Raw genomic sequence first — 24,972 nt, 5'->3', positions numbered from 1 at the left:
ACTGTACTCTTTTGAGACTAGTAACTGAATAGAGACAAGTTAACAGAACAAATCTAAGGGTGAAATTATTCTTACATAGGACAGGTAACATAGTAAAGACAATATTTATTTTATTTGTTGACTCTTAAAAAATATTTCTAGATTCCTGTTTTTTTAAAGCTTATCTTTAAAAATTAACTTGTCTTTTAAATTACAGCAAACACAAACATTTTATAATTGAAAATTACATCTTATGAATGATAATAGTTTCTTTTATCCTTGAATTCACTATTTCTTCTTCAATAGCACATGTGTTACTTGAAAATATTTTCCAAGGGAATAATTATAACAATTTTGAATTAAATTTATAGGTTTAAATGGAGTTATCTTTCCTTTGTGGGAAGGTAGGCCAGGCAGATTTTAGTTGAAGATGTCTTTTCCCAGTTTTACAAGCTATTGACTTTTTGCTAAGTGGCACATTTTTAAATTAGTAAGGTTGTTTATTTAATTATGTTCTTAGGAAGTATCAGCATAGGAACAACTATAGAGAAGCATTTCTGGTTGTGGAATTTTTTTTTTTAATTTAAAAAATGGGCTAAATTAAATTATTTCCTTTAATTCTCCCTTTTTCCTGCTTCCATTTGACATTTATTGTACCATTCAGTTTTTAATTGCCTGTTCATTAGCACTGATATGAAATCACTAAATATAAGTAGATGTATATCCCAGACATCATTATATCTACTTTTTTTGGACAGGCAGAATTAGACAGAGAGAGAGACAGAGAGAAAGGTCTTCCTTCCGTTGGTTCACCTGCCATGGCTGGAGCGCTGCACCAATCTGAAGCCAGGAGCCAGGTGCTTCCTCCCGGTCTCCCATGCAGGTGCAGGGCCCAAGCACTTGGGCCATCCTCCACTGCCTTCCCGGGCCACAGCAGAGAGCTGGACTGGAAAAGCAGCAACCAGGACAGAATCTGGCACCCCAACCAGGACTAGAACCTGGGGAGCTGGCACCGCAGGTGGAGGATTAGCCTAGTGAGCCGCGGTGCCGGCCTATATCTACTTCTTTTATATATATTATTTATATAATATTCATAGCTACTAGAAAAGCATACTCTTTTTCTTGTGTTAAAACCTGTTAAGAGAGTGGAGATTTCTCTTGAAAGAATTACATGTGTATTTTTGAATGTATAGATAACTTATATATGCAAAAGTAATTAATATTTGGTGGAAGTTTAAAATATATAGTACATTGAAAACTATTTTGGGAAAAAACACTTTTGAAATTGAAGTTTCTGATGCAATTTAAAAATCAGTTAAAACAATGGAATTTTTTAAAATGCTAGTTTAACTAATCAATACTTACTATTTGGAAGTGAAGCAGTTTTTAATGAGTACTGATGTGTACTAATTGTTGAAGTTATAAGCCAGTATTATCAGGAAACTGCTTGTTACTGATCTTTTGTGATCCACAGTAGATGGAGACTTTAGATTTTCTAACATTATTACAGTAACTTTTTCTGTTTTTAGGATTCCTAAGGGATTTGTGTGAAGTCTTGTTGTACTTATTGCTACCTCCTGGAGATTTCCAGAACAAGATCATGCGATACTTTGTCAGGGTAAGCTTAAACTTTCACAGAGTGAAGGCTGCAGAAAACCTTAAGAACAGTAGTTCTCAAAAATGGTGGTCACAAGACTGTGTTGCATTCTTGAAAATTACTGAAGACCCCAAAGGACTTAGATTTATATGGATTTTCTCTGTAAGATTTATGTGTTGTAAATTAAAACAGAAGTTTCTAAAGCACACAAAGACATAAGTATGCATTCCGTTACGAGCTGATTTGTGATGCCATCACACTACTTTTTTTTTTTTTTTTTTTTTTTTTTTAAGATTATTTATTTGGAAAGCAGAATTTACAGAGAGGCAGAGTTAGAGAAGTCTTGCATCTGATAGTTCACTCCCCAGATGGCCCCAGTGGTTGGAGCTACACTGATCTGAAGCCAGGAGCTTCCTCCGAGTCTCCTGCTTGGGTGCAGGGGCCCAAGGATTTGGGCCATCTTCTGCACTTTTCCAGGCCATAGCTGGATTGGAAGTGGAGCAGCCAGGACTAGAAACAGTGCCCATATGTAATACCAGCACTGCAGGTGGCGGCTTTACCCATTATGCCACAGCGCCGGCCCCCGTGCTACCTCTTGAAAATGCCGCTTGTCAGGCTCCTAAGATAATGTGAGTGAAGAGATGGATAGTAATACTTTAGTATTACTTTGAAAATGGTTGGAGAACGAGTTCAAGGGCCCTGACTACTGACTTTGAGAACTGCCTTATTTAGAGGTAGGCGGTTATAGTTATATATATATATAGTTATATTATAAGCAAGGAATGTTTATCACCAGATTAACATCTGCCACAGAATGAAGATACCAGTTACGGCACAGGTTTCAGGTCAGGAGTCTACCTGTGTGGTCCTATAGACAACCCTCTCTGGAATAGCTCTGCAGTGTTTCTTATTACTTGCCATGTTTTCCTTCTTGAAACTTTTTTCTTTGCTTCTCTGTTGTATTGCTGTCTTCTCATTTTTTTTTTTTCCTCCTTTGGTCTTTTTTTTTTTTTTTTAAACAGGCAGAGCGGATAGTGAGAGAGAGAGACAGAGAGAAAGGTCTTCCTTTGCTGTTGGTTCACTCTCCAGTGGCCGCTGCGGCTGGCGTACCGCGCTGATCCAATGGCAGGAGCCAGGTGATTATCCTGGTCTTCCATGGGGTGCAGGGCCCAAGGACTTGGGCCATCCTCCACTGCACTCCCTGGCCACAGCAGAGAGCTGGCCTGGAAGAGGGGCAACCGGGACAGAATCTGGCGCCCCGACCTGGACTAGAACCCGGTGTGCTGGCGCCGCAAGGCGGAGGATTAGCCTAGTGAGCCGCGGCGCTGGCCTCCTTTGGTCTTTATTTTAGTTATCTCTGTATACCTTCACTCCTATTCTGCTTCACTTTGAAATTTTCAAGTTTTTTGGTCCTAGGCCTTCTTCTTGATCATCAGTTTCTTTGCTTTAAGCAAATGAGTTCTAAATTTGTAACTTTGATACAGAATTCTTTTGAGCTGCAGAGTACTCTGAACCCACTACCCACTGAAAATCACCAGTCGAGTGACTCATAGGCCTTTTAAACTTCATGTTTGCAATGGAAGTCTTACTCTTGCCTCCATATTCTGCCTGCCTTTTAGTCTTCTCTCCATTCTTGGAAGTGGTATGACCATCAGATGTTTCAAATCCCAAGTCCTTTCCCAGTCATACAAGGCCCTGTGTTAACAAAACTTTGTTAACCTCTGCAGCATTCATGTAGTGTCAAAGAAAACTCGAGTTAGAGATTTCAGTGTAGAACTGAGTCTTGTTCCAAATACAAGAGAGAGGTGGAGGTTTGTAGCCAAGGAGCAGATTGGGGATCAGTGGATGGAAGATGACCAAGAGGTCAGGATTAAGGGGAGCTCTGGCTTTGTGGACTTATCAGGATCGTTGGAGAAGGCAGGCCAGCATGGTCAGACACTGTGGGTGGGGCACGAGGCATTTGATCCATTTGAAATGCAATCAGGGTTGGGAGGTTCTAGCTGAACTTCATTGGTAGGCTTCTTGCTGAAACCGCCATGGGATGATGAACAGACATGGAAGCCCAAAGCAAGTCCTCATCGGGAGGAGGGTTCAAAGGAGCCTGATAGGAGTTTGGTCAAGGACACAGTCTTTGTCAGCAGTCGCTGTGACTGATGTGACTCTGGCTTTCTTTCCAGAAGTGCCCTTCTTCTTCCCACCTTAAGGCTGTCTCATACACTTTGTTCCTCTGATAGAATGATTCCCCTTTTTTTCTCTTTGGCTAAATTTTATTCGTTGTCAGCATCCTCATTTGCTGTCGTTTTCTCAGAGATGCCTCCCTAAGCACCTGCTCTCCAGGCCCTCATGGTCCCGTCACTGTGGGCCTTCCCCACTTGTTTTCCTTCACAGTGTTTTAAAGTGATCATTGGGTTTTTCTATTTACTTAACTTGATGTCTCTTATCCCAAGTGAACTTAAATTCCATGAAAAGCAGGGATCATATTAGCATTTATCATACTCATATACTTAGTGGTTAACACAGTACCTGGGACATAGCAGGTACTAAATCACAGTCTAATGCAAGAGGAAATCCTCTTGCTACCCATGTTACACATTACTGATGATGAAACTATTAAATGAGGCTGTTGTTTACAGTAAGTAGGATTGCTGTAGGTTTCTCTTTTATGTCAGCATTTCAATTCTATTTGGGTTGAATTTAATGGGATTAGGATGATTGTTGATTAGTGCATTCAGCAAATCAGTTTGTTTTCCCCTTTACTCAAAAGATGCTCTTTGTCTTTTATCAGTAATTAAACACAGTTTTCTGGAATACATCTTGCTTAGATCAAATAACAGATGAAAGAGTTCTTCCTTTGTATGGATCTGTTGTATAGGTTGCACAAAATGTGGTATTTGAGGTAATTGGAGTTTTAATTGCCTTACTTTCTTTTCATTGCTGAGTTTTATTTAGTTGAAGAATCATGGCTTTGGTGACTTTCTGTAATTTGGGACCCATATGTGATAGTTGGTGCTGTTTTCTAGAAATTGGGGTTCTGGGGCCGGCACTGTAGCGCAGTGGGTTAATGCCCTGGCCTAAAGCAGCAGTATCCCATATGGGTACCTGTTCTAGTCCTGGCTGCTCCTCTTCTGATCCAGCTCTCTGCTATGGCCTGGGAGGGCAGTAGAAGATGGGCCAAGTCATTGGGCCCCTGCATCCACGTGGGAGACCTGGAAGAAGCACTTGGCTCCTGATTTTGGATCAGCACTGCTCTGGTCATTGCAGCTGTCTGAGGAGTGAACCAGCGGATGGAAGACCTCTCTCTCTGTCACTGCCTCTCTAACTCTGTCTTTCAAAAATAAATAAAATAAATCTTAAAAAAAAAAAGAAGAAGAAGTGGGGGTTCTTAGAGTAGGAATTATTTGTAAAATGGCTACTTACTTTGAAATGTTCAAAGCTTGCAGGAGCATCTGTATAGGAATTGTTGAATCAAGTAATTAGCCCTTGACCAACCATGCTCTTCTGTGGGGCAGATCAGGAGATCAAGAAATTTTGTAAATGAGATCAACTGATTGCATTAGTAAAGGAAACAGTTTACTCTCAATTCTGCCATATGTGCTTTACTCTGATTTTGAAAAGAAATTTCGAGGGGGCCGGTGTCATGGTACACCGGAGTAAGCTTCTGTCTGGGTAGCCAGCTCCCATATGGGCACCTGTTCAAATCCTGGCTGCTCCACTTACAGTCTAGTGGCCTAGGAAGGCAGTGGAAGAGGGCCCAGGTCCTTGGGCCCCTGCACTCGGGTTTGGGAGGGGAAGAGGCTCCTGGCTCCTGGCACCGAATTGGTGCAGCTCTGGTCATTGCACCCATCTGGGGAGTGAACCAACAGATGGAAGACCTTTCTCTCTCTGTCTCTGCCTCTCAGTAACTCTGCCTTTCAAATAGATAAATAGATAGATAGATCTTTTTAAAAAAAAATTCATGTACTAGAGGTATCCTTTAACTTTTTTCTAGTTGTCAATGTGCAGATGTGTCGATGTTGCTATGGTACCTTTATCTTACTTATTTTAACTGAAGTATATACTAGCTTGTCTTTTCAAGTTTTATGTCCACATGTGTCATACCTTTCCTAGGAAAGTTATTTTATGCTATTGCTTTGAAGTGAACATTTGATTAATTTTTTTTGTTTTTAAAAACTGTTTTAGGAAATCCTTGCACGAGGAATTCTTCTTCCATTAATAAATCAACTCAGTGATCCTGATTATATTAATCAATATGTCATATGGATGGTAAGTACTTTTTAAAATTATAACTCTGTTTTTGAAACAGTGTTTTAGATGTGAATACTGTGTCTGAAGGTAAAGATACCTGCTTATTGGAAATTGTCAAGGGGAGTGACATCAGCAAGATAGTGGCATGAGAAGCCCCAGATACCTTTACTCCCACAGAAATGCCAACTTAATGTATGGTGCAGAAAACCTGTATGAGAACCGCAGAAACCAGATAAGAAGTCTTAATACCACAAGTAAGTTTGAAGCCAAGAATGGCTACATTTAAATAAAAAGAAAAGTTACTTCCTTTTAACTGTGTCAACATCTCCGCTAATCTGGCACAACTCCCAATTGAGATTACAGTTGAGAGGGAAAGAGATTCAATGTTGGGATTCCTCAAAGAGCTGCCCCGAGAGTTTCTCTCTCTCCTGACATGGACCATGGTAGGGAGCTGGTATCCTGGTATCATCTGGATACTGGGGAGAGCACAGAGCACACAGGGCAGCTCTGCAGCTTGTGTGGAGACCAGAGAACTAGTAATACCACAGACAAAATCCTGTGGTCAGAATTGGGACTTCTCCCATGAGAGGGAAAGAGCGAATGGGACCTGTGTCCACTTATGGGATTTCCAGGGGGATACCTGTGGTGCTATTTCTGTGGTGCTTGAATGAGAGCCCTGAGGAAGCAAGCACACCTTGATGCCTGGTGGCTGTGGAGGACAGAGGAGAGCTCAGTGGCTTGTGGTAGTATCAGAAGGCTTCTGTAGACAGACCAGGGGAGCAAGTAACTAAGACACGAGAAAGAAACCAACTGGGACATTAGAGAAGGTGCAGCCCTGTAGAAGGTTTGCGAGGTCCACCAGAATCTGTAGGGCTGCTCAAAGTCCTCCTCTGTGTGACGGCCAGTCTGCAGATTTAGGATGGGTGGCCCTGTTTTCAGATGTAAAAATCACAGCGAAATGAGAACAGGGCTAAAATAAAAGGACCAAATGAATATTCAGGAACTGCAGAAACATATCTGAAAAAGAACTGAAAATAAACAAGGACCAGCACTGTGCAGACAGTTAAGCCAGTGCCTTTGATGCTAGCGGCCCCTGTCCAAGTGCTGGTTAGAGTCCCAGCCACTCCACTTCCAATCCAGCTCCCTGCTAAAGCAGCAGGGAGTGCAGTGGAAGATGGCCCAAGTGCTTGAGCCCCTGCCAGTCATGTGGGAGACATGGGTGGAATTCCTGGCTCTTCAGCCTGGTCCAGATCTGGGTGTTGCAGCCACATGGGGAGTGAACCAGCAGATAGACGATCTCATTCTTTCTATTGCTTTAACTTTCGAACAAATAATCTTACCAAAATTCAATATATTTGAAATAACCATCTTAAAGAAGTTCAGCATATTAAGCGAGAACACAGACAGCAACGTTAGTAAGTGAAAATGTATGAACAAAAATGAAATTAGCAACAAAGGGAGACAATACAAACAGCTCTGCAGCTAAAAATTGCAATAATAGAATTCAGAAATTTATTAGAGGGGATTCACAGCAGACCTGTAATCAGGGAACCTGAAGATGAGTCATTTGAAACTATTGAGACAGAGGAACAACTAAAAAGGAAGAAAAATGAAGAAAGCCTAAGGGACTTATGAGACACCATAATGAAATCTGTATATGCATTATGAAATATTAGAGGGTGATGGGCAGAGAATTTGTTTGAAGAAATAATAGCAGAAAATTTCTCAAATCTAAGAAAGGAAATGGACATCTGAATTCAAAAAAGCTTTAGAGAACTCCAGCTAGGGTAAACCTGAAGAGGCACTGTAACAGAGGCATGATAATCAAACTGCCAGTCAGAGTCCAGGGCAGGCATTGTGGCACAGCACTTTGAGCCATTGCTTGAGATGGTATCCCACTTCCCAGTGCTATTAGAGTCCTTTCTGCTTCACTCTGCTGATCCACCTTCCTGTTCATTCTTGTGTGAGACAATAGGTGGTGATGATGATTCAAATACTTGAACTCTTGTCATTCACATGGGGGACCCAGATGAATTCCTGGCTCCTGGCCTCAACCTGGTCCAGCCATGGTTGTTGTGGCATGTGGGTAGTGAACCAGGAGATGGTTCTCTTCTTTCCTCCCTCTTTCTGTCACTCTTCCTTTCAAGGAGATGAGAATAAGTTAAGGGGGAGAAAAAAGAGAGAGAATCTTGAAAGCAGCAAGAGAAAAGCAAATCATCACGTACTAGAGAACATCTATAGGAATATCAGCAGAAATCTTGTGAGACCAAAAGAGTGACTTGATAAATTCAGAGTGCTGAAAGAAAAACAGAACAAAACAACAACAACAACAACAACAAATCTGCTACCAAGGAATACTATAACTCTCGATCCTGTGCTTTTAAAAGGAAGGAGAAATAAACATCTTCCTAGATGAGTTAATGCTGAGGAGGTTCATCACCACGAGACCTGCCTTAAAGGAACTTCTAAAGGGAGTCCATGAAATTAAAACAAAAGGAGGCTAGATACAAGCAGCATGAAAGCATATGAAAATACAGAGCTCTTTGGTGAAAGTAAATATATAGAAGCACATAATCCTGTAACACTGAAGTGGTGGCAATAAATCACTTTTAATTTAGTTACAGAATTTAAAAGATAAAAATATCAGACTACATTAATGGATATAAAATATAAAATGATCTAATGTGTGGCATTGATAGTATAAAGTGAGGGGAATGTAAAATGAGTACTTTTTTACATAATTGAAGTTAAGTTGTTTATAATTTAAATATTTTATGATTGTAGTTGTTTTCTGTAAGCCGCATGGTAACCACAAAGAAAATATGGAGGATTCACACAAAAAAGAAAGGAATCAGTGTGTGCCACTAAGTCAACAAAACACATAGGAAGGCAGTAGGGTAGGAAAAGATGGACAAAATACCATAAAGAAATACAGAAAACAGTGACCAGAATGGCAATAGTAAGTCTCTCCCTATGGGTAATCACTTTAAATGGAGATGGATTAAACTCCCAAGTCAAAAGACAGAATGACTAAATGGATGAATAAATAACACCTAAAAAAAAAATAACACCTAACTATATTCTTTGTATAAGAGATTCAGTTTTGTAATAAGGGTATTAATGGGCTAGAAGTAGAAGGATGACATAGTCCATGCAAGTGGAAGTTGAGATGGGTGAGACTGAAAGTTACCAACTTGTATTCGCGTGGTTGTTTGACCTAACAATCAGCTCATATCCTGAGGTTTGGGAGTGAGGGTGGCAGTAAGACAGTCTTCTCATTAGCATATGAAAAACCTTCTCTTTCCTTGGATTCCATGGATTTTGGGAGATAGATGTCAGGAAACCAGGGCAAAGGCCGAATATATATTTCACAATACCACAACTTAGCCATACTTTCAGCGGTACTAACAGGGAAGTTTGTTTGGAGTGGGCACCCTGGTGTAGTGGGTAAAGCTCCTGTCTGCGGTGTGGCATCTGTATCCCATATGGGCACCAGTTCAAGTCCTGACTACTTCACTTCCTATCTAGCTCCCTGCTAATGGCCTAGGAAAGCGGGAAAGGATGGCCCAAGTGCTTGGGCCCCTGCACATGTGTACACACACACACACCATGGGATACCTGGAAGAAACTCCTATTTCCTATCTTTGGATTAAGCTAGCTCTGTACAATGTGGCCATTTGGGGAATAACCAGCTGATAGAAGATCCCGCTTGCTCTCTGTCTCGCTCTTTCCCTAAATGCCCTTCAAAGAAATAAATTTTTTTTTAAAGAAGGAAGTTTGTAATTGTAAATGCCTACATTAAAAGTGAGCAAAAATCCCAACTTAACCTAATGCTGCATCTCAGGAAACTAGAAATTTTAAAAACATTAAACCGATAGTAGGTTGACATTTCCCAAGGGTTGCCTTATGGGACAGTCAGGTAAGCTGCAATGTCAGCTTCCCATATGAGTGTTGGTTTAAGTCCCAGCTGCTCTGCTTCCAATCCAGCCCCCTGCTAAAGCTCCTGGGAAAGCAACAGAGGCAAGCCCAAGTGCCTGGGTCCATGAGACCCATGTGGAAATCTGGATGGAGATCTGGGCTCCTGGCTTTGGCCTTTACCAGCCCTAGCTGTTGTAGCCATTTGTGGAGTGAACCAGTTGATAGAAGATCTCTGTCTCCCTCTCTGTAACTCTGCCTTTTAAAAAATAAATCTTTTAAAAACTCGAAAAAAATCTTCTCAATAAATAAAAAACCAGGACTGGATAGTTTCACTGGAGAATTCTAACAGGCATTTAAAGGAGAATGAATACCTATCTTTCTGAAACTGCTCCAAAAAGTTGAAGAGGACACAATGCTTCCAAACTAATTATCCTGATACTACTAAAAAGGAAAACCATAGACCAACATGCCTTGATGACTCTTGGGGCAGATTTTCAAATAACCTCATTTACAAAAGCATGAAGAAGACTAGAATACTTAGGAATCAACTAAACTAGTAAGGCAAAAGATATGTGCAGTGAAAACTATAAAACATTGCTGAAAGAAATCAGAACACAAATAAATGAAAACACATGGATTGGAAGACTTAACATTATGAAGCTCTCCATACTAAGTAAAGAACCTACATATTCGGTTGCCCCAATGATGGTTTAACAGAAGTAGAAAAACAATGCTATTTTATATGGACTCTCCAAGGACCATAAATGGGCAAAACAGTTGTGATAAAGAAAATTCAGGAGGTCGCACTCTTCCTGATTTCAAAACCTATTTTCCAAACAGTATGGTACTGTCACAATGAAGAATACATACATACATACACACACACACATACACACACATACCCCTTGTAGAACAGGATAGAGAACCCAGAAAGAAGCCTTCATGGATATGGTCAAATTATCTTCTGTATAGTCATCAACCGGCTGCACAACAGGAAAGGATAATCTGTCTTCAGCAGATCATGTTGTGAAAACTAGATAACCGTGTGCAATATAATGAACTTGGACCCTTGCCTTATGCTGTTTGCTAATGTAGTAATCAGTGCAAAATGGATCAAAGACCTAAATGTAAGACTTGAGACTATAAGACTCCTAGAAAACCTTCATGGATTTGGCTATGATTTCTTAACTATGACACTAAAAATTCTGGCAACAGAAACAAAAAAAGACAGTGGAAGTACTCCAAACTATGAAGCTGCACAGCAAGAAAATAGTCACCATAGTAAAAACTTTCAGAATGGGGGAGTCTGTTTGCAAGCCGTGCATCGGATTAGGGGTAAGAGGTTATTACTTATATATATAAACACATACACACAAAACTGCAACTTGATAATGGCAAAAAACAAAGTGACTATTTTAGAATTTTATTTATTTTTTTTGAAAGAGAGAAACAAATCTTCCTATCGGTTGATTCATTTCCATTTGCTGGTTTACTCCTCACTAGCCAGGTTTGGGCCAGGCTGCAGCTGGGAGCCTGGAACTCAGTCTGGATCAGTCACGTGGGTGGCAGGGACCCAACTACATTAGCTATCACTGTTCCCCTCCCAGGGTGCACAGTAGCAGAAAGCTGGAATTGGAAGCAGAACTGGGACTTGAACCTAGGCAGGTGTCCCAAGGGCATCTTAATCAGCATTCCAAATGGCTACTCCAAAAATCAACTTTAAAATGGGTGAAGAATTTGAAGACAGTTCTTTGTATTAGTTATACATATGTCCAACAGTTACATGACAAAGTGCTCAACATCCCTAATCATTATGGAAACACAGCTCAAAGCTGCATTAGCTATTTCATCTTACAAATGTTTATGGCCACTATGAAATTAAAAAGAAAACAAGTATTGGCACAGGTGTGGAGAAATTTGAGCCTTTATAGACTAGTTGGAATGTAAAGTAATCAGTTCTTAGATTCCTCATATTCTTGACCTATTGTAAACATTTGACAAAGCTTATCAATTTCCTTGTTAGAATACTTTTAATTTGGCTTGTTAGGGCAAAACACTTGATTTTTCTTCTACCTTTCAGATCTTTGTCATTCTTTTTTTGCTACTTAAATGTGCCAGGTCTCTGTCCTCGTGTCTCTTTTCTGCCTCGTGCCTCTTTTCTGTTGATGGTTCTCACCTAGGTTCATGGTATTAAATGTCATCTTTATGTCAGTAATTTTGCAGTGCCCCTTTCTTTCTAGTCCTCCTCCCTGAATGCTTGTGCTTCCTGTGCATGGTCACAACACCTTCATTTGGATTTTTAATGTGATCTACATTTATCATGGCCAAAACCAAGCTTCTGATACTCTGCCCTTACTGTAAAATAACCCTGACCTTCTGGATGGTTCCTCCATCTTGTTTAAGAGTAACTCCGTTAGCTGGTGCCGCAGCTCACTTGGCTAATCCTCTGCCTGTGGCGTTGGCACCCCAGGTTCTAGTCCCAGTTGGGGCACCGGATTCTGTCCCAGTTGCTCCTCTTCTAGTCCAGCTCTCTGCTGTAGCCTGGGAGTGCAGTGGAGGATGGCCTAGGTCCTTGGGCCCTGTGCCCGCATGGGAGACCAGGAGGAAGCACCTGGCTCCTGGCTTCGGATCGGTGCAGCGCGCTGGCCATAACGCGCCGGCCGTAGGGGCCATTTGGGGGGTGAACCAACGGAAAAAGGAAGACGTTTCTCTCTCTTTCTCTCTCTTTCTCTCTCTCTCTCACTCTCACTCACTCACTCACTCACTCACTGTCTAACTCTGCCTGTCAAGAAAATGAAAATTAAAAAAAAAAAAAAAGAGTAACTCCATTGTTCTAGTTGTTCAGGCCAAGAATCTTGATGTAGTTTGTATTTCTTTTTATTTTGTACTCATATCTGATTTGTTAGCCAATTCTTTTGGCATGTCTTTACTTCTTACCACAAAACACTTTACTGGAAAAGCACTTTGCAGAGCACTTTTTTATTGCCACCACTCTGCTTCTAGGCACCGTGTTGTTTTTCCCCTCCTCTCTACTCTGCCTTTACTTTATTTTTATAGAGCAACACAGTGATTCTGTTATATTTCATGTCAGTGTGTCTTCTTCTGTTTAAGCCTTCCAGTAGCCTCTGATTTCCTTCAAACTGAAAGCCAAAACCCTCACTCTGTAAGACTTGCTCTGCATTACTGCTGACTCAGCTTCTCAACTCAGCCCATCTTTGGTTTAGTTCCAGCCACCCGGACTTCCTTGTTGGCAGTGGACTCTCTGAGCATACCCTTGTATTTCCAGCTTGTTGTCTGCTTGTATTTTACTTACTTTATTAGGCATTTGCGACCTATTAGGATATAAGTATCATGAATAAAAGCTTTCTGTTTCTCTTGTAAGCCTTGGGTTTGGAACAAGTGCTACCTGGCCCATGGCAGGCACTTAGGACTCACTTCTCCCCATAATAATGAGTTCCCCTCCCACCTATTTTTGTTTTTGTTTTTTTAAACTTGATTTTCAGATCCGTGATTCTAATTGCAGCTATGAGGCCTTTATGAACATTATTAAATTGAGTGACAACGTTGGAGAGCTAGAAGCGGTTAGAGATAAGGCAGCGGAAGAATTACAGTATCTTAGATCTCTAGATACAGCTGGTGATGGTAAGTAATTAAGTAAAAGAATGTTTTCTTTAAGGATTATTATATGTTCAAACAAAATTTTAATTTACCCAAGTGTCGTTTTATGTTGTTAGTTGGTTTTACCTTAAACAAGTCGTCTCTGTTAATATTGTGCTTAGAATACAAACTTTATTTTCTAAATGTGAGACTGATTATTCCAGGTATCTATAAATAAAGTTATCGGCATGTCATAATTTTAGTTAAATGTCACAATACAGTTTCAGAATATTTATTTACTGCATAAAATAATTGCTATACTAATTGGTTACTTTGTTAAATTGTAGGTATATGTTTAAACTGTTTCATAGGTAGCTTTCCTGGCTTATAATCAATTTGTTTGTTTTTAGATATCAACACTATCAAAAATCAGATAAATAGCTTATTGTTTGTAAAGAAAGTATGTGATTCAAGAATACAGCGGTTGCAGTCAGGCAAAGTAAGTAAGACACTTTGGAATTAAAAATAGTTATAAGTGCTTTATAGTAATTAGAATGCTGAGTAAGTAATGAAAAGTAGCAGACTAACCAGCACAGCACTCTAAAATAATTTTTTGAAACATTTACTCATATGCAGTGTCACATGGTATGAGAGTGATTTAAAACCATTGCCTGAAAAAATGCTAACGAATTAAATATTTTGTTTTGTGACTTATTTGTTGATTTACTCATTCAAATATAACACTGAATATTATGAATTGAGCACCATTTTAGAAGGACTAAATAAACTATCTTCATGGAGCTGATATTTTAGTTGCAGAATCTGAAAATAAACCAATAAGAAAATTGATACAGCATCAGATGGTGATACCTGCTGTGAAGAAAATAAGTAAAGCAAACTACAGGATAGAGAATGTCTTGGGAGTGTTTTGGTGCTGAGAGATTTGGTGATGTTGGAGCTTTGGTCTGAATAACATCAGGGAGTTAGTCCTATGGTTTTTTTGTTTGTTTGTTTGTTTTTGAAGTCTCTTTAATGCAGAAGCAAATGCAAGGATCCTGAAAAATGGGAACATCTTGGGTGAGTTAGTAGAGACCAGTGTGGCTGGTATGGAATGAGAAGGAATTGAGCCAGGAATGAAGTTATAGAAGAAACTGGTCATACATCATGTATGGTCTTTCTGGCCATACTAAGATTTTTTTATTTTAATGTAATTGTGATGGAAAGCAATTTGAGATTTCCTTGACAAGAGACATGATCTGACCTACATGTTAAAATGATTATTTTCACTCCTTGTGAAGAGTAGACTGTGGTAGGATGGTAGGAGCAAGAATGGAAACTGAGAGACCATCGATAAGAGAACTGTGAAACTGTGATAAGAGGTGAGAGACTGGATAGATTGCTAACAGGCTTAGGAAGGTGACTCCAGCATGGTTCTAAGACTCTTCGGCTCAAGCAGCTACATGAAGGGTGATGCTCTTAACTGCAATGGGAAAATCAAAGGCAGGACTCGATTTCAAAGAAAGTTCTAGCGATCTCTTAGAGATACAAGCAGACTTGTCAATTGGTAATCTGGAGTTCAAAGGCCAGTGGTGGAGATAATCTGTACAAATTCTCAGAATTATCACATATTTCTTTAATGTTAAGCTTTTGGATGAGGTCATTGTGTTGGTGCTTTTTTCTTTTTTTTTTAAGATTTTATTTATTGGGGCCAGCGCTGTGGCGGAGTGGGTTAACGCCCTGGCCTGAAGCGCTGGCATCCCATATGGGCACTGGTTCGAGACCTGGCTGCTTCAGTTCCGAACCAACTCTCTGCTATGGCCTGGGAAAGCAGTAGAAGATGGCCCAAGTCCTTGGGCCCCTGCACCCGTGTAGGAGATCAGGACGAAGCTCCTGGCTCCTGGCTTTGGATCGGTGCAGCTCTGGCTGTTGCAGCCAATTGGGGAGTGAACCAGCGAATGGTAGACCTTTCTCCCTCTCCCTCTCTCCTCTCACCTCTCCCCTCTATGTAACTCTGACTTTTCAAAAATAAATAAATATTTTTTAAAAATGATTTTATTTATTTATTTGAGAGGTAGAGATACAGACAGAGGGAAACAGAGAAGGTCTTCCATCCACTGATTCCCTCCCTAGATTGCTACAGTGGCCAAGGCTGGTCCAGGCTGAGGAGCTAATATACCTGGGAAAGCAGCAGAAGATGGCCAAAGCATTTGGACCCCTACACCCATGTGGGAGACTTGGAAGAAGCTCCTGGCTCATGGCTTCGGGTCGGCTCAGTTCTGGCTGAGTGACTCTTAACTAGGAATTTAAATTCGCTGAATGAGAGTGTTGTATTGGGAAACAACATACCTGAGAAGCGAAAAACTTAATCTTTATTCCATTTTAATTTAATGCATTTTTCCCTAAAATTTTAAAGATCTTTAACCTAATAAGTGATTGGGAGAAATATTGACTTAGTCTATTCATTTTTATGTATAGGAAATAAATACTGTGAAACTGGCAGCAAACTTTGGGAAACTTTGCACAGTCCCCTTGGACAGCATTCTTGTAGACAATGTTGCACTACAATTTTTCATGGGTAAGTAAATCCATCTTATTTAAAGTCAGTGAAAAATTTTTTCCATTTTTAAATTTGTGGTAAAATATACACAGCATAACGTTTAGCATCTTACCTGGTAAGAAGTGTCCAGTTCAGTGTTAATAAACGTATTTTTAGTGTTGTACATCCACACCTCTATCAATCTCCAAAACTGGTTCTTTGCAGTAAAACTAAAACTATGTACCCATTACCCCTCCCATCCCCTCCTTCCCTCACTGTCTGGCAGCCACCTTTGCTCTATCTGTCTCTGATTTCAACTGCCCTGAAGTTACCTTGTAGATGTGGAATTGCACAGCATTTGTCTTTTTGTGATTGGCTTAGTTCATTTAGCATAGATTCACCCATATTATGCCACATGTCAGAATTTTTCTTTTTAAGGCTAATAGTGCACATATTGTCATGAGCTGTATAATTACATTTCCTTCAATGATGGACCACATATATGACTGTGATCCCATAAAATTATATCATATAATGACATCATAGCCCTCTTAATCTGTGTAAGTGTACTCTGTGATGTTAGCACAGTGTTAGTGCATTCCTTAGGGTATATCGCTGTCATTAAAGGACTCACAACCATACATGGCATTGTTGTAACCACTCATCTGTCCATGTGTGCTTAGACTGCTTCCACAGTGTAACTATTGTGAGCACGTGGCACTGTGGTATCCACTCATCTGTCCGTGGGTGCTTAGACTGCTTCCACAGTGTACTTATCATGAGTAATGCTGCTGTGAATATGGGCATACAAGTATTTGTTGGAGATTCTGCTTTAGGTTCTTTTGGGTGTATATGCAGCAGTGGAATTGCTGGGTCATATGGTAATTTTATTCATTTTTTAGGAATCATCTTACTGTTTTCCACATCAACTGTCTCATTTACATTTCCACCAACAGTGTAAAAAGGTTCCAGTTTTTTCATATCCTCCCAACAGTTGATATTTTCTGTGTTTTTATTGTTGTTAGTTACTATCCTAATGGGTATACGATGGTATCTCATTGTAGTGTTGGTTCCCATATCCTTCATGGTGACACAGAGAGGGAAATAGAGAAGAGAGATCTTCAATCCTCTGTTTTACTCCCCAAATTACCACAACAGCAAACGTGGTTAAACCAGGCTGAAGCCCAGAACTTAATCTAGGTCTTCTAAGTAGGTGGCAGGGACTCAAGTACTTGAGCCATTATCTACTGCCTCCCAGGATACACATTAGCAGGGAGCTAGAATTAGGAGCAGAGTAGTCAGGCAAAAGCCGGACACTCCAATATGAGATGTAGGTGTCCCCAGCACATAACCCCTTTATTTCAGGTATATCTGGAAATACAGCATCATGACAAATAATCCTTATTAAAAAAACTGTTGAATGTTTTTGGTGAAGTAGTTTATTTCTGATGAGGCCTTATATAGAAAATTTATTAGAGGTTTTTTCATGAAGAATTCTATCTAAAATTTATTTTTTTAAAGACTTATTTATTTATTTGAAAGAGTTAACAGAGAGAAGGAGAGGCAGAGAGAGAGAGATTGATTGATCTTCCATCCGCTAGTTCATTCCCCAGTTGGCCCCAATGGCCAGAGCTGCACCAGTCTGAAGCCAGGAGCTTCTCCCAGGTCTCCCACATGGGTGCAGGGGCCCTAGCACTTGGGCCATCTTCTGGTGCTTTGCCAGGCCATAGCATAGAGCTGGATTGGAAGTGGAGCAGCTGGGACTTGAACTGGCATCCATATGGGATACTGGCACTGTAGGCGGTGATTTTACCCACTGTGCCACAGTGCTAGCCCCCAATTTTTTATTTTTTAAAGTGTATGCTTCTACTTCAATGTCCTACAGAACTAACGCTTAGCTTTTTAATTTGTTTTCATTGTTTTTTCCCTTCATAGATTGATTATATTTCTAGGACATAGCATTTTAAGTGCTTGAAATGTTAAAAAAGAATTTTTTTTCCTTTTCTTTTCTTTTTTGTTAATTTACTTGAGAGAGATCCAGGAGAGAACTCCCAAGTGCTAATTCACTCCCCAGATGCCTGCAGTGGCCAGGGCTGGGCCAGAGGCTAAGGCTGACAGCCAAGAGCTCAGTCCAGGTTTCCTATGTGGAGTGGCAGGAATGCAATTACTTGAGCTGTCACCACTACCTCCCAGGGTCTGCATTAGCAGGAAGTTGCAAGTTGGGAAATAGAGCCAGCTAGCAAACCTAGGTATTCCGATATGGGACACAGGCATCATTTTACCCACTAGGCTAAATGTTCAGTCCAATGCTTGAAGTGTTTAATACTTTTTCTTTACTGCAACTACAAGGACCCCTAATTGTTGACATTAGTATCTGTGGTTTTTGTTTTTTTTGGTAGATTACATGCAGCAAACTGGAGGTCAGGCACATCTTTTCTTCTGGATGACAGTGGAAGGATACCGGGTTACAGCCCAGCAACAGCTAGAGGTTTTATTAAGTCGCCAAAGGGATGGAAAACATCAAACCAACCAAACCAAAGGTCTTCTAAGAGCAGCAGCTGTTGGAATTTATGAACAATATTTATCAGAAAAGGTGAGGATATATTTTGGTTACTGTGCTCTTATCTTTGACAGTATTGTTAATAACTTTTGCAGTTCTTGCAAAAAAATTATTTATGCTGGGCATGGCTACTTTACAGACATTGTCTCATTCAGTCATGGTAGCATTCTTTATTTTTATCCTCATTGTGTAAGGAAAGAGTCTGAGATTTGGGAAATTAAATTAATGTGGCCAAGCTCCTGCAGATACTAAATCTACAAAATAAAAGATTCAAGGTCACAAAGTTTTCGATTCAAAGACACAGTAAGGTGAAAGTAAAAGCATGGAAAAAGATAAACCATGGAAAAATAAACAGAAGAGAACTGGAGTGGCTATAATAATACAGTCAAAATTTAAGATAAAAAATGATAAAATAAATGTTGTTAGGACAGGCATTTGGCACAGTGATTAAGGTGTCACTGGTACAGCCTTATCCCATCATCAGAGTACCTGGGTTTGAGTCCCAGCTCTGTTTCTGATCCAGCTTTCTACTAATGCACATCCTGGGAGGCACAGGTGATAGATAGATCAAGTGCTTGGGTCTTTGCCAAGAAACGGTGGGAGAAGGTAGAGGTCACCAAAATGGTGAATGACAGAGGAGACGTCACCCCAATCCTATGGAAATTAAAAAAAAGTGTTAGTAAATATTATGTACATCTTTATGATAACAAACTAGGATAGCTAAAGTGGCTAAATTTCTAGAAAGTTAGAAATTATCAGACTGGTGTAAGGGGCAGGTAGGGTGGAAAGAATCACTGTGTTCCTAAAGTTGTATTTATGAAATGCATGAAGTTTGTATACCTTAAATAAAAGGTTTCTGGGTTTTAAAACTGAAGGAGAAATTTAGAAATCTAATGTAGAGTTGCTCCAAGTCTCCTGGCCTGAGGCGTCCTCCCGATCCCTCCCCTTCCCCGGCGCCTCTAATGGAAGAACATTCATCAAGGATTTGGCATCCACGGCCCAGAAGTTTGTTATCCAAGATGATGAATGCTGACATGGATGCAGTTGATGCCGAAAATCAGGTGGAACTGGAGGAAAAAACACGACTTATTAATCAAGTGTTGGAACTCCAACACACACTTGAAGATCTCTCTGCAAGAGTAGATGCAGTTAAGGAAGAAAATCTGAAGCTTAAATCAGAAAACCAAGTTCTTGGACAGTATATAGAAAACCTCATGTCAGCTTCCAGTGTTTTTCAAACAATTGACACGAAAAGCAAAAGGAAGTAGGGGACTGATGTCCCTTCTCTTTCATGGAGTTGCTGCTGACCTTTTTTTTTCCTTTAAAACTTCGATAGATTCCAAAAGTTACAGTACTTTTATTTGTGGCTTCACTGAATATTTCGGAAGATAATGTCAGATGTAGGCAAAATTAACTACTTGAGATTTCCACAAGTTTATGTATTACGTTAGTCTATGAAAATGTGCAAATGTATTGTAGAGACTTTATAATTACAATCGCATATATTTATGACACTTGAAGATGAATGTTTTATCGAGTTTACTTTGATTTATAGGCTTAGCACTGTCTTTTATTATAGGCTTAGCAAGATATACAAGAAAAACCCACCATGTTGTGAAAAAGTGACCAAAATCATGTCCTGAATGCACAGCTTTATGTACCTGTCCACCATGTTGTGCCTCTGCTCCATTTGCCTCTTCCTTCCCACTCACTTCCCCAAGGAAAACAGTTTGTCATTTGTAAAAGTAATTTTAATAGTTAATCATCTATGATGTAATCTGAACCCTAATTGTTGAAACTTAACCAAAATAAGATACTTTCTCAGCTAGGGCTTGTCATTTGTGATATTTAGTAATAAGATAGGATTGCTGGTTTCTCTTTAATCAATTGAAAACAGATGAAGGCTAAAAAAATGACTTTTCCTTGAAAGTAAATTGTCATGAATTTTAAAAGCTTCCTTTTGTACAAGATAATCTACTTGGTATCTGTAAAGATAGGCATCCTAGTCATGTGTGTGCTTAAAAATAGAAAATCTTGAGGGAAAATAAAATAGGGTGTAAAAGTACTTGGTAAAACAGTAGTGAAACAACTCCAGATGTTTTCACTCGAGAGTCGTGTGATCTCTAGTGCAGAGTACATATTTTGGGGAGTATATTTGAAAATGGATTGTTTGACCTTACATAAGCCACCACCGGAAGAGAACAGTAGAAAGAATTTGGTTTCAAGGTTTATTTGTAGAACCCAGCAGATCAACTGCAAAACTCCTTGAGTATATTAGTATCAGAATTGGGAGAATTTCACGGGTGCACTAATTGATAACCTTGCTCAGTATTTTATCTTACTTGTTCTCCCAGAATTTTCTGTAAAGTCAACTTGGTTTGCAGAGTTTTCATTATCCTTTAACAATTTTTAAAAACTTAGTTTCTAGACTGTTTGGTAAGGGAATAATCAATGTCAGAAGTATTATTAAAATGTTCTAGGAAAAGAGATCAAATAATACAGTTTATGATTACTAGATTTGACTACTTTTAATCATGGAATAACCTTATTGTAGAAGTGTAAGATTTGATGTATGAATATATAGTAGTTACACCACAAACATTTTGCATCCCTTTTGTGACCTGATTGACAGATATTTAAATTGTGTTGCAATTCTGCTTTGCTGTTTAATAAAAAGCTGTTTCAGAGATAAAAAAAAAAAAGAAATCTAATGTAATAAGTAAAGAAATTGATTAATAATTGAAAATCTTCTCACAGAAAAAAAGGCTAGGCCTAGACAGTTTCACTGGTAATTCTGTCAACTGTTTCAGGAACTAATAGTATTTCACAAACTGTTCAGAAACTAGAGGAGACAGGAACACGTGGCTTCTTGTTTCGTGAGGCCAGTGTTAGTGTGATACCAAAGCCCAGTATATCACCCAGGAAACTACAGACCAGTGCCCCTCATTAATGCAGACACAGAAATCCTCAAGATTCAAGATCGTTCTCACTGTGGTACTTTTAATGACTCTCTGCAGTATGACACCTATTAATTTATTCTTGCACATTTTTTTTTTTACTTTTAGCCATGAATTTTATTTATTAAAGCATGTTAAAACTCTGCCTCATGAAATATATTCATACTCTCATAACTGCATAATTTTTTATTTATAGAAGGTGAACAGATTTCATGTATTTCATATATACAGATAAGGAGTGTAGTGATACTTCCTACCCTACCCATAAATGCACATTTTTAAGAATAACTATATGACAAACACATTTATACACACAGTCCAGCTTTTAATGTGCTCTGAAGCTTTGTATATTTTCTTTACTTTGTATATTTTCTTTACTTAATGTGCTCTGAAGCTTTGTATATTTTCTTTGCTTGTTCTCACCTGTCATGTTCACCTGCTGCTTTACTTCCAGTTTCCTGAATTTGGAGATAATTATTCACTTGTTTTCCCACACATTTTTATCCTAAATATATTTTCTCCTAAATAGTATATTGCTCAGCATTTTTTCTAACCTTTGCTAAAATGGCATGATACTATATTTATTGTGTTTTTAAATTCCTCATTATATTGAAATACATATATTTTGATCTCTACAGGTGTAGTTCATTCTCAAAGAGGTATTTAATTCCATGGATGGATGTGTAGGAGCTTATTTACCTGTGATGATGTCTTAGATTTTGGCAATGAGTACAAAAGATAAAGAAAAATATAGCACTTGAGTCCTTCCATAAAGAGCCAAAAGTATTGTTTTAGTATTGAATGACTATAGCATGGATTATCTGTCTTCCATAGCGATGGCTGTTTTTCCTTTGACCACTGATGTTAGCAGCTGTGATTTGCTGTTTGCACTCATGAATCACCCATTGTTGAAGCACTCTGCACAGTAGACTTAACTGCACAGTTCAAGAGCATCATAATCGTGAACATTAATGGTCCATCTTTAATTTTGCTGTATTATAATTTGTATTTGACAACACTGGTTTAATTTTATGACTTTGTGTATGTGGCCATTATTAAGAATTCAGATAATAAAAATCAAAATAATTATGATACAAATGCCAGTGTGATCCAGGCATCACCAAAATGGAAATATAGATACCTTTGTTATTTTAATAGCAAAGGACAGAAGGTACGTAAAACTGAATTAAGGAATATGGATATAAGCAAGATACAACATCTTATATAATTTTGGACTTGATCATGGTGGAGGGGATATGAAAGCACTAAGATTCAGTAATCCAATCTAAGTTAGTAAGAAAGGTTTCCCATCTCTGAAAGACACCAGTGATCAGTTGAACGTAGTGATTACTGAATAGGCATGGGCATAGCAAACATGAATGTGTGTTGGCCTGTTGTTTCCTTGATTATTCTGTGAGACTGAGGTTTGGAGGTTTCAGCTAAAATGTCCTGTGGGTCAACAGGAGAGGAACTTTGGTTAACAGATGTTTTGGCCCCCAGGCAGGTAGAGCTGAGTTTGTTCTGTCTGACCAACTGTTATGGTTTCTATAGTATGTCAGGTATGCATCAGATCATTGTGAGAAAAATATTTCACATGGGTGCTAAGTACTTCGATTTGAGAAATAGAGTTATATGTGTCTCTTTTATTTCCTGGGTTTCAACAAACTGCAGAAAATACAAAACAAACTTTACTCATCTATCTATATACTCAGCATAAAGTGCAAACATAAATTTTAACAAATTGCAGTCCGTGAACTTGCCAAAGAAAACTAAAAGGTGTTACTTGGCTAAGTGTCATGTGTTCCCTGTACACAGCACTGCTGAAAACAGAATTTGATTTCTTACTTGTGATAGTGAAGCTTTTGCAGAGAAAGTTCAGTTGTTCATTTTTTATTTTCCTCAGAATCTGAGTAATACTTGAGATTTTGACATACAAAAATATCAGGAGATAACGTTCTTAGATTCATATCTACAAGGTGGCTGTCATTCTTGCCAGCTATTGAAAGACGCTGGAAAATGTTGGCCTGTGGTAAAATCATGTTCTCAAAGCAGAGGACAGAGTGTAGGAAAATACTGCAGGAATGAGAATGGAGAAAAGAAACACAGAAAACAGAATTGCATGCTGTTTCTCTAAAACTGGTGAGTGGTCTTTGAAGCATGCAGTTGGAGCCTAGAAAAGGATGAGATGCCTGACCTGAGCTATTTGATGGTGTGTGTTAGCTGTGAGCAAACACATCTCATTTTGTTGAAATAAGACCACATGACAATCAAAGTAACCAGAAAAGGACAGCCAACTTAAATAGTTTTTTTTCTTTTCTTTTTTTTTTTTTTCTTTTCTTTTTGACAGGCAGAGTGGACAGTGAGAGAGAGAGACAGAGAGAAAGGTCTTCCTTTTTGCCGTTGGTTCACCCTCCAGTGGCCGCCACGGCCGGTGTGCTACGGCCAGTGCACCGCGCTGATCCGAAGGCAGGAGCCAGGTGCTTCTCCTGGTCTCCCATGGGGTGCAGGGCCCAAGCACTTGGGCCATCTTCCACTGCACTCCCGGGCCACAGCAGAGAGCTGGCCTGGAAGAGGGGCAACCAGGACAGAATCTGGTGCCCCGACCTGGACTATGGACTAGAACCCGGTGTGCCAGTGCCGCAAGGCGGAGGATTAGCCTATTGAGCCGCGGTGCTGGCCTAAATAGAGTTTCTTGACTTACAGTCTTAATTTGTTTGAAACCCAACTTCAATTTCACAGATTTAAATTATCTCTATTTTAAAACCGTTCTCTCCAGGAACCTTAATATTGACATCATTGTACTTAAACATATTTTAAAGATTTTTATTTATTTATTTGAAAAGCAGAGTTACAGAGAGGCAGTGGCAGAGAGAGAAAGTGATCCTCCATCCGCCGGTTCACTCCCCAAATAGCCTCAATGGTTGGAGCTGGGCCAGTCTGAAGCGAGGAGCCAGGAGATTCCTCCAGGTCTTCCATGTGAGTGCAGGAGCCCAAGGACTTGGGCCATCCTCCGCTGCCTTCCCAGGCCACAGCAGAGAGCTGGATTGGAAGTGGAGCATCCAGGACTTGAACCAGTGCCCACATGGAATGCTAGCACTGCAGGTGGCAGCCTCACCTGCTGTGCCACAACGCCAGCCCCAACTCAACTTCTTCTAAAATGGGCCTATTAATAAGACTTTGATATAAACTAAAAATGTTATCTCAAAAATCAAAGAGAAAAAATAAAAACACCTCTCCATTAAAAACGTGGAAGAGACAGGGAATCCCTTTTGTGCAGGGTCAGCTTCTGTGTTGAATTTAGAGATGCAGAGGACCTGACTGACAAACAGCTGGCCCACCTACAGAGCAAGCCATGGATACAAAGTTGTTGGGCATTTTTGAAAACTGCAAACATTCCTGCAGATCAAAAAACTTGCTGGTTTTAGTAAATAAAATGCTAGTTTTTCCATGCCAAGTGATTTTGTTGAAAGAATATTGATGTCACATTGGATTAACAGAAGAAATAAATTTGATTTGGACTTGAAAAGACCAAAGTGAAAAGTCAAAGAGAACTTTCCATTTTACTGTGTTCAAGTCGTAAAGC

General features: G+C 39.5%; 1 protein-coding gene and 1 pseudogene across 28 annotated transcripts in view; both read left to right on the top strand.

The window, feature by feature from the left end:
- The window catches only part of SNX13 (sorting nexin 13), a 141,355-nt gene that overhangs the window by 72,871 nt on the left and 43,512 nt on the right, over positions 1-24,972 (top strand). For all 28 annotated transcript variants that reach the window (XM_051853215.2, XM_070059597.1, XM_070059596.1 and 25 more), the window contains 6 exons: positions 1,509-1,597; positions 5,756-5,839; positions 13,243-13,381; positions 13,747-13,835; positions 15,812-15,911; positions 18,272-18,465. In XM_051853215.2, the coding sequence (XP_051709175.1) occupies positions 1,509-1,597; positions 5,756-5,839; positions 13,243-13,381; positions 13,747-13,835; positions 15,812-15,911; positions 18,272-18,465 (695 nt within the window). The remainder of the gene's footprint in view (positions 1-1,508; positions 1,598-5,755; positions 5,840-13,242; positions 13,382-13,746; positions 13,836-15,811; positions 15,912-18,271; positions 18,466-24,972) is intronic.
- LOC138845851 (short coiled-coil protein pseudogene) lies at positions 19,305-19,781 on the top strand (annotated as a pseudogene).

This window comes from Oryctolagus cuniculus, chromosome 16, assembly GCF_964237555.1.
Source record: "Oryctolagus cuniculus chromosome 16, mOryCun1.1, whole genome shotgun sequence".
Lineage (NCBI taxonomy): Eukaryota > Metazoa > Chordata > Mammalia > Lagomorpha > Leporidae > Oryctolagus > Oryctolagus cuniculus.
Note: the sequence above shows the minus strand (reverse complement) of the source record. Positions and strands in the feature narration are given on the sequence as shown.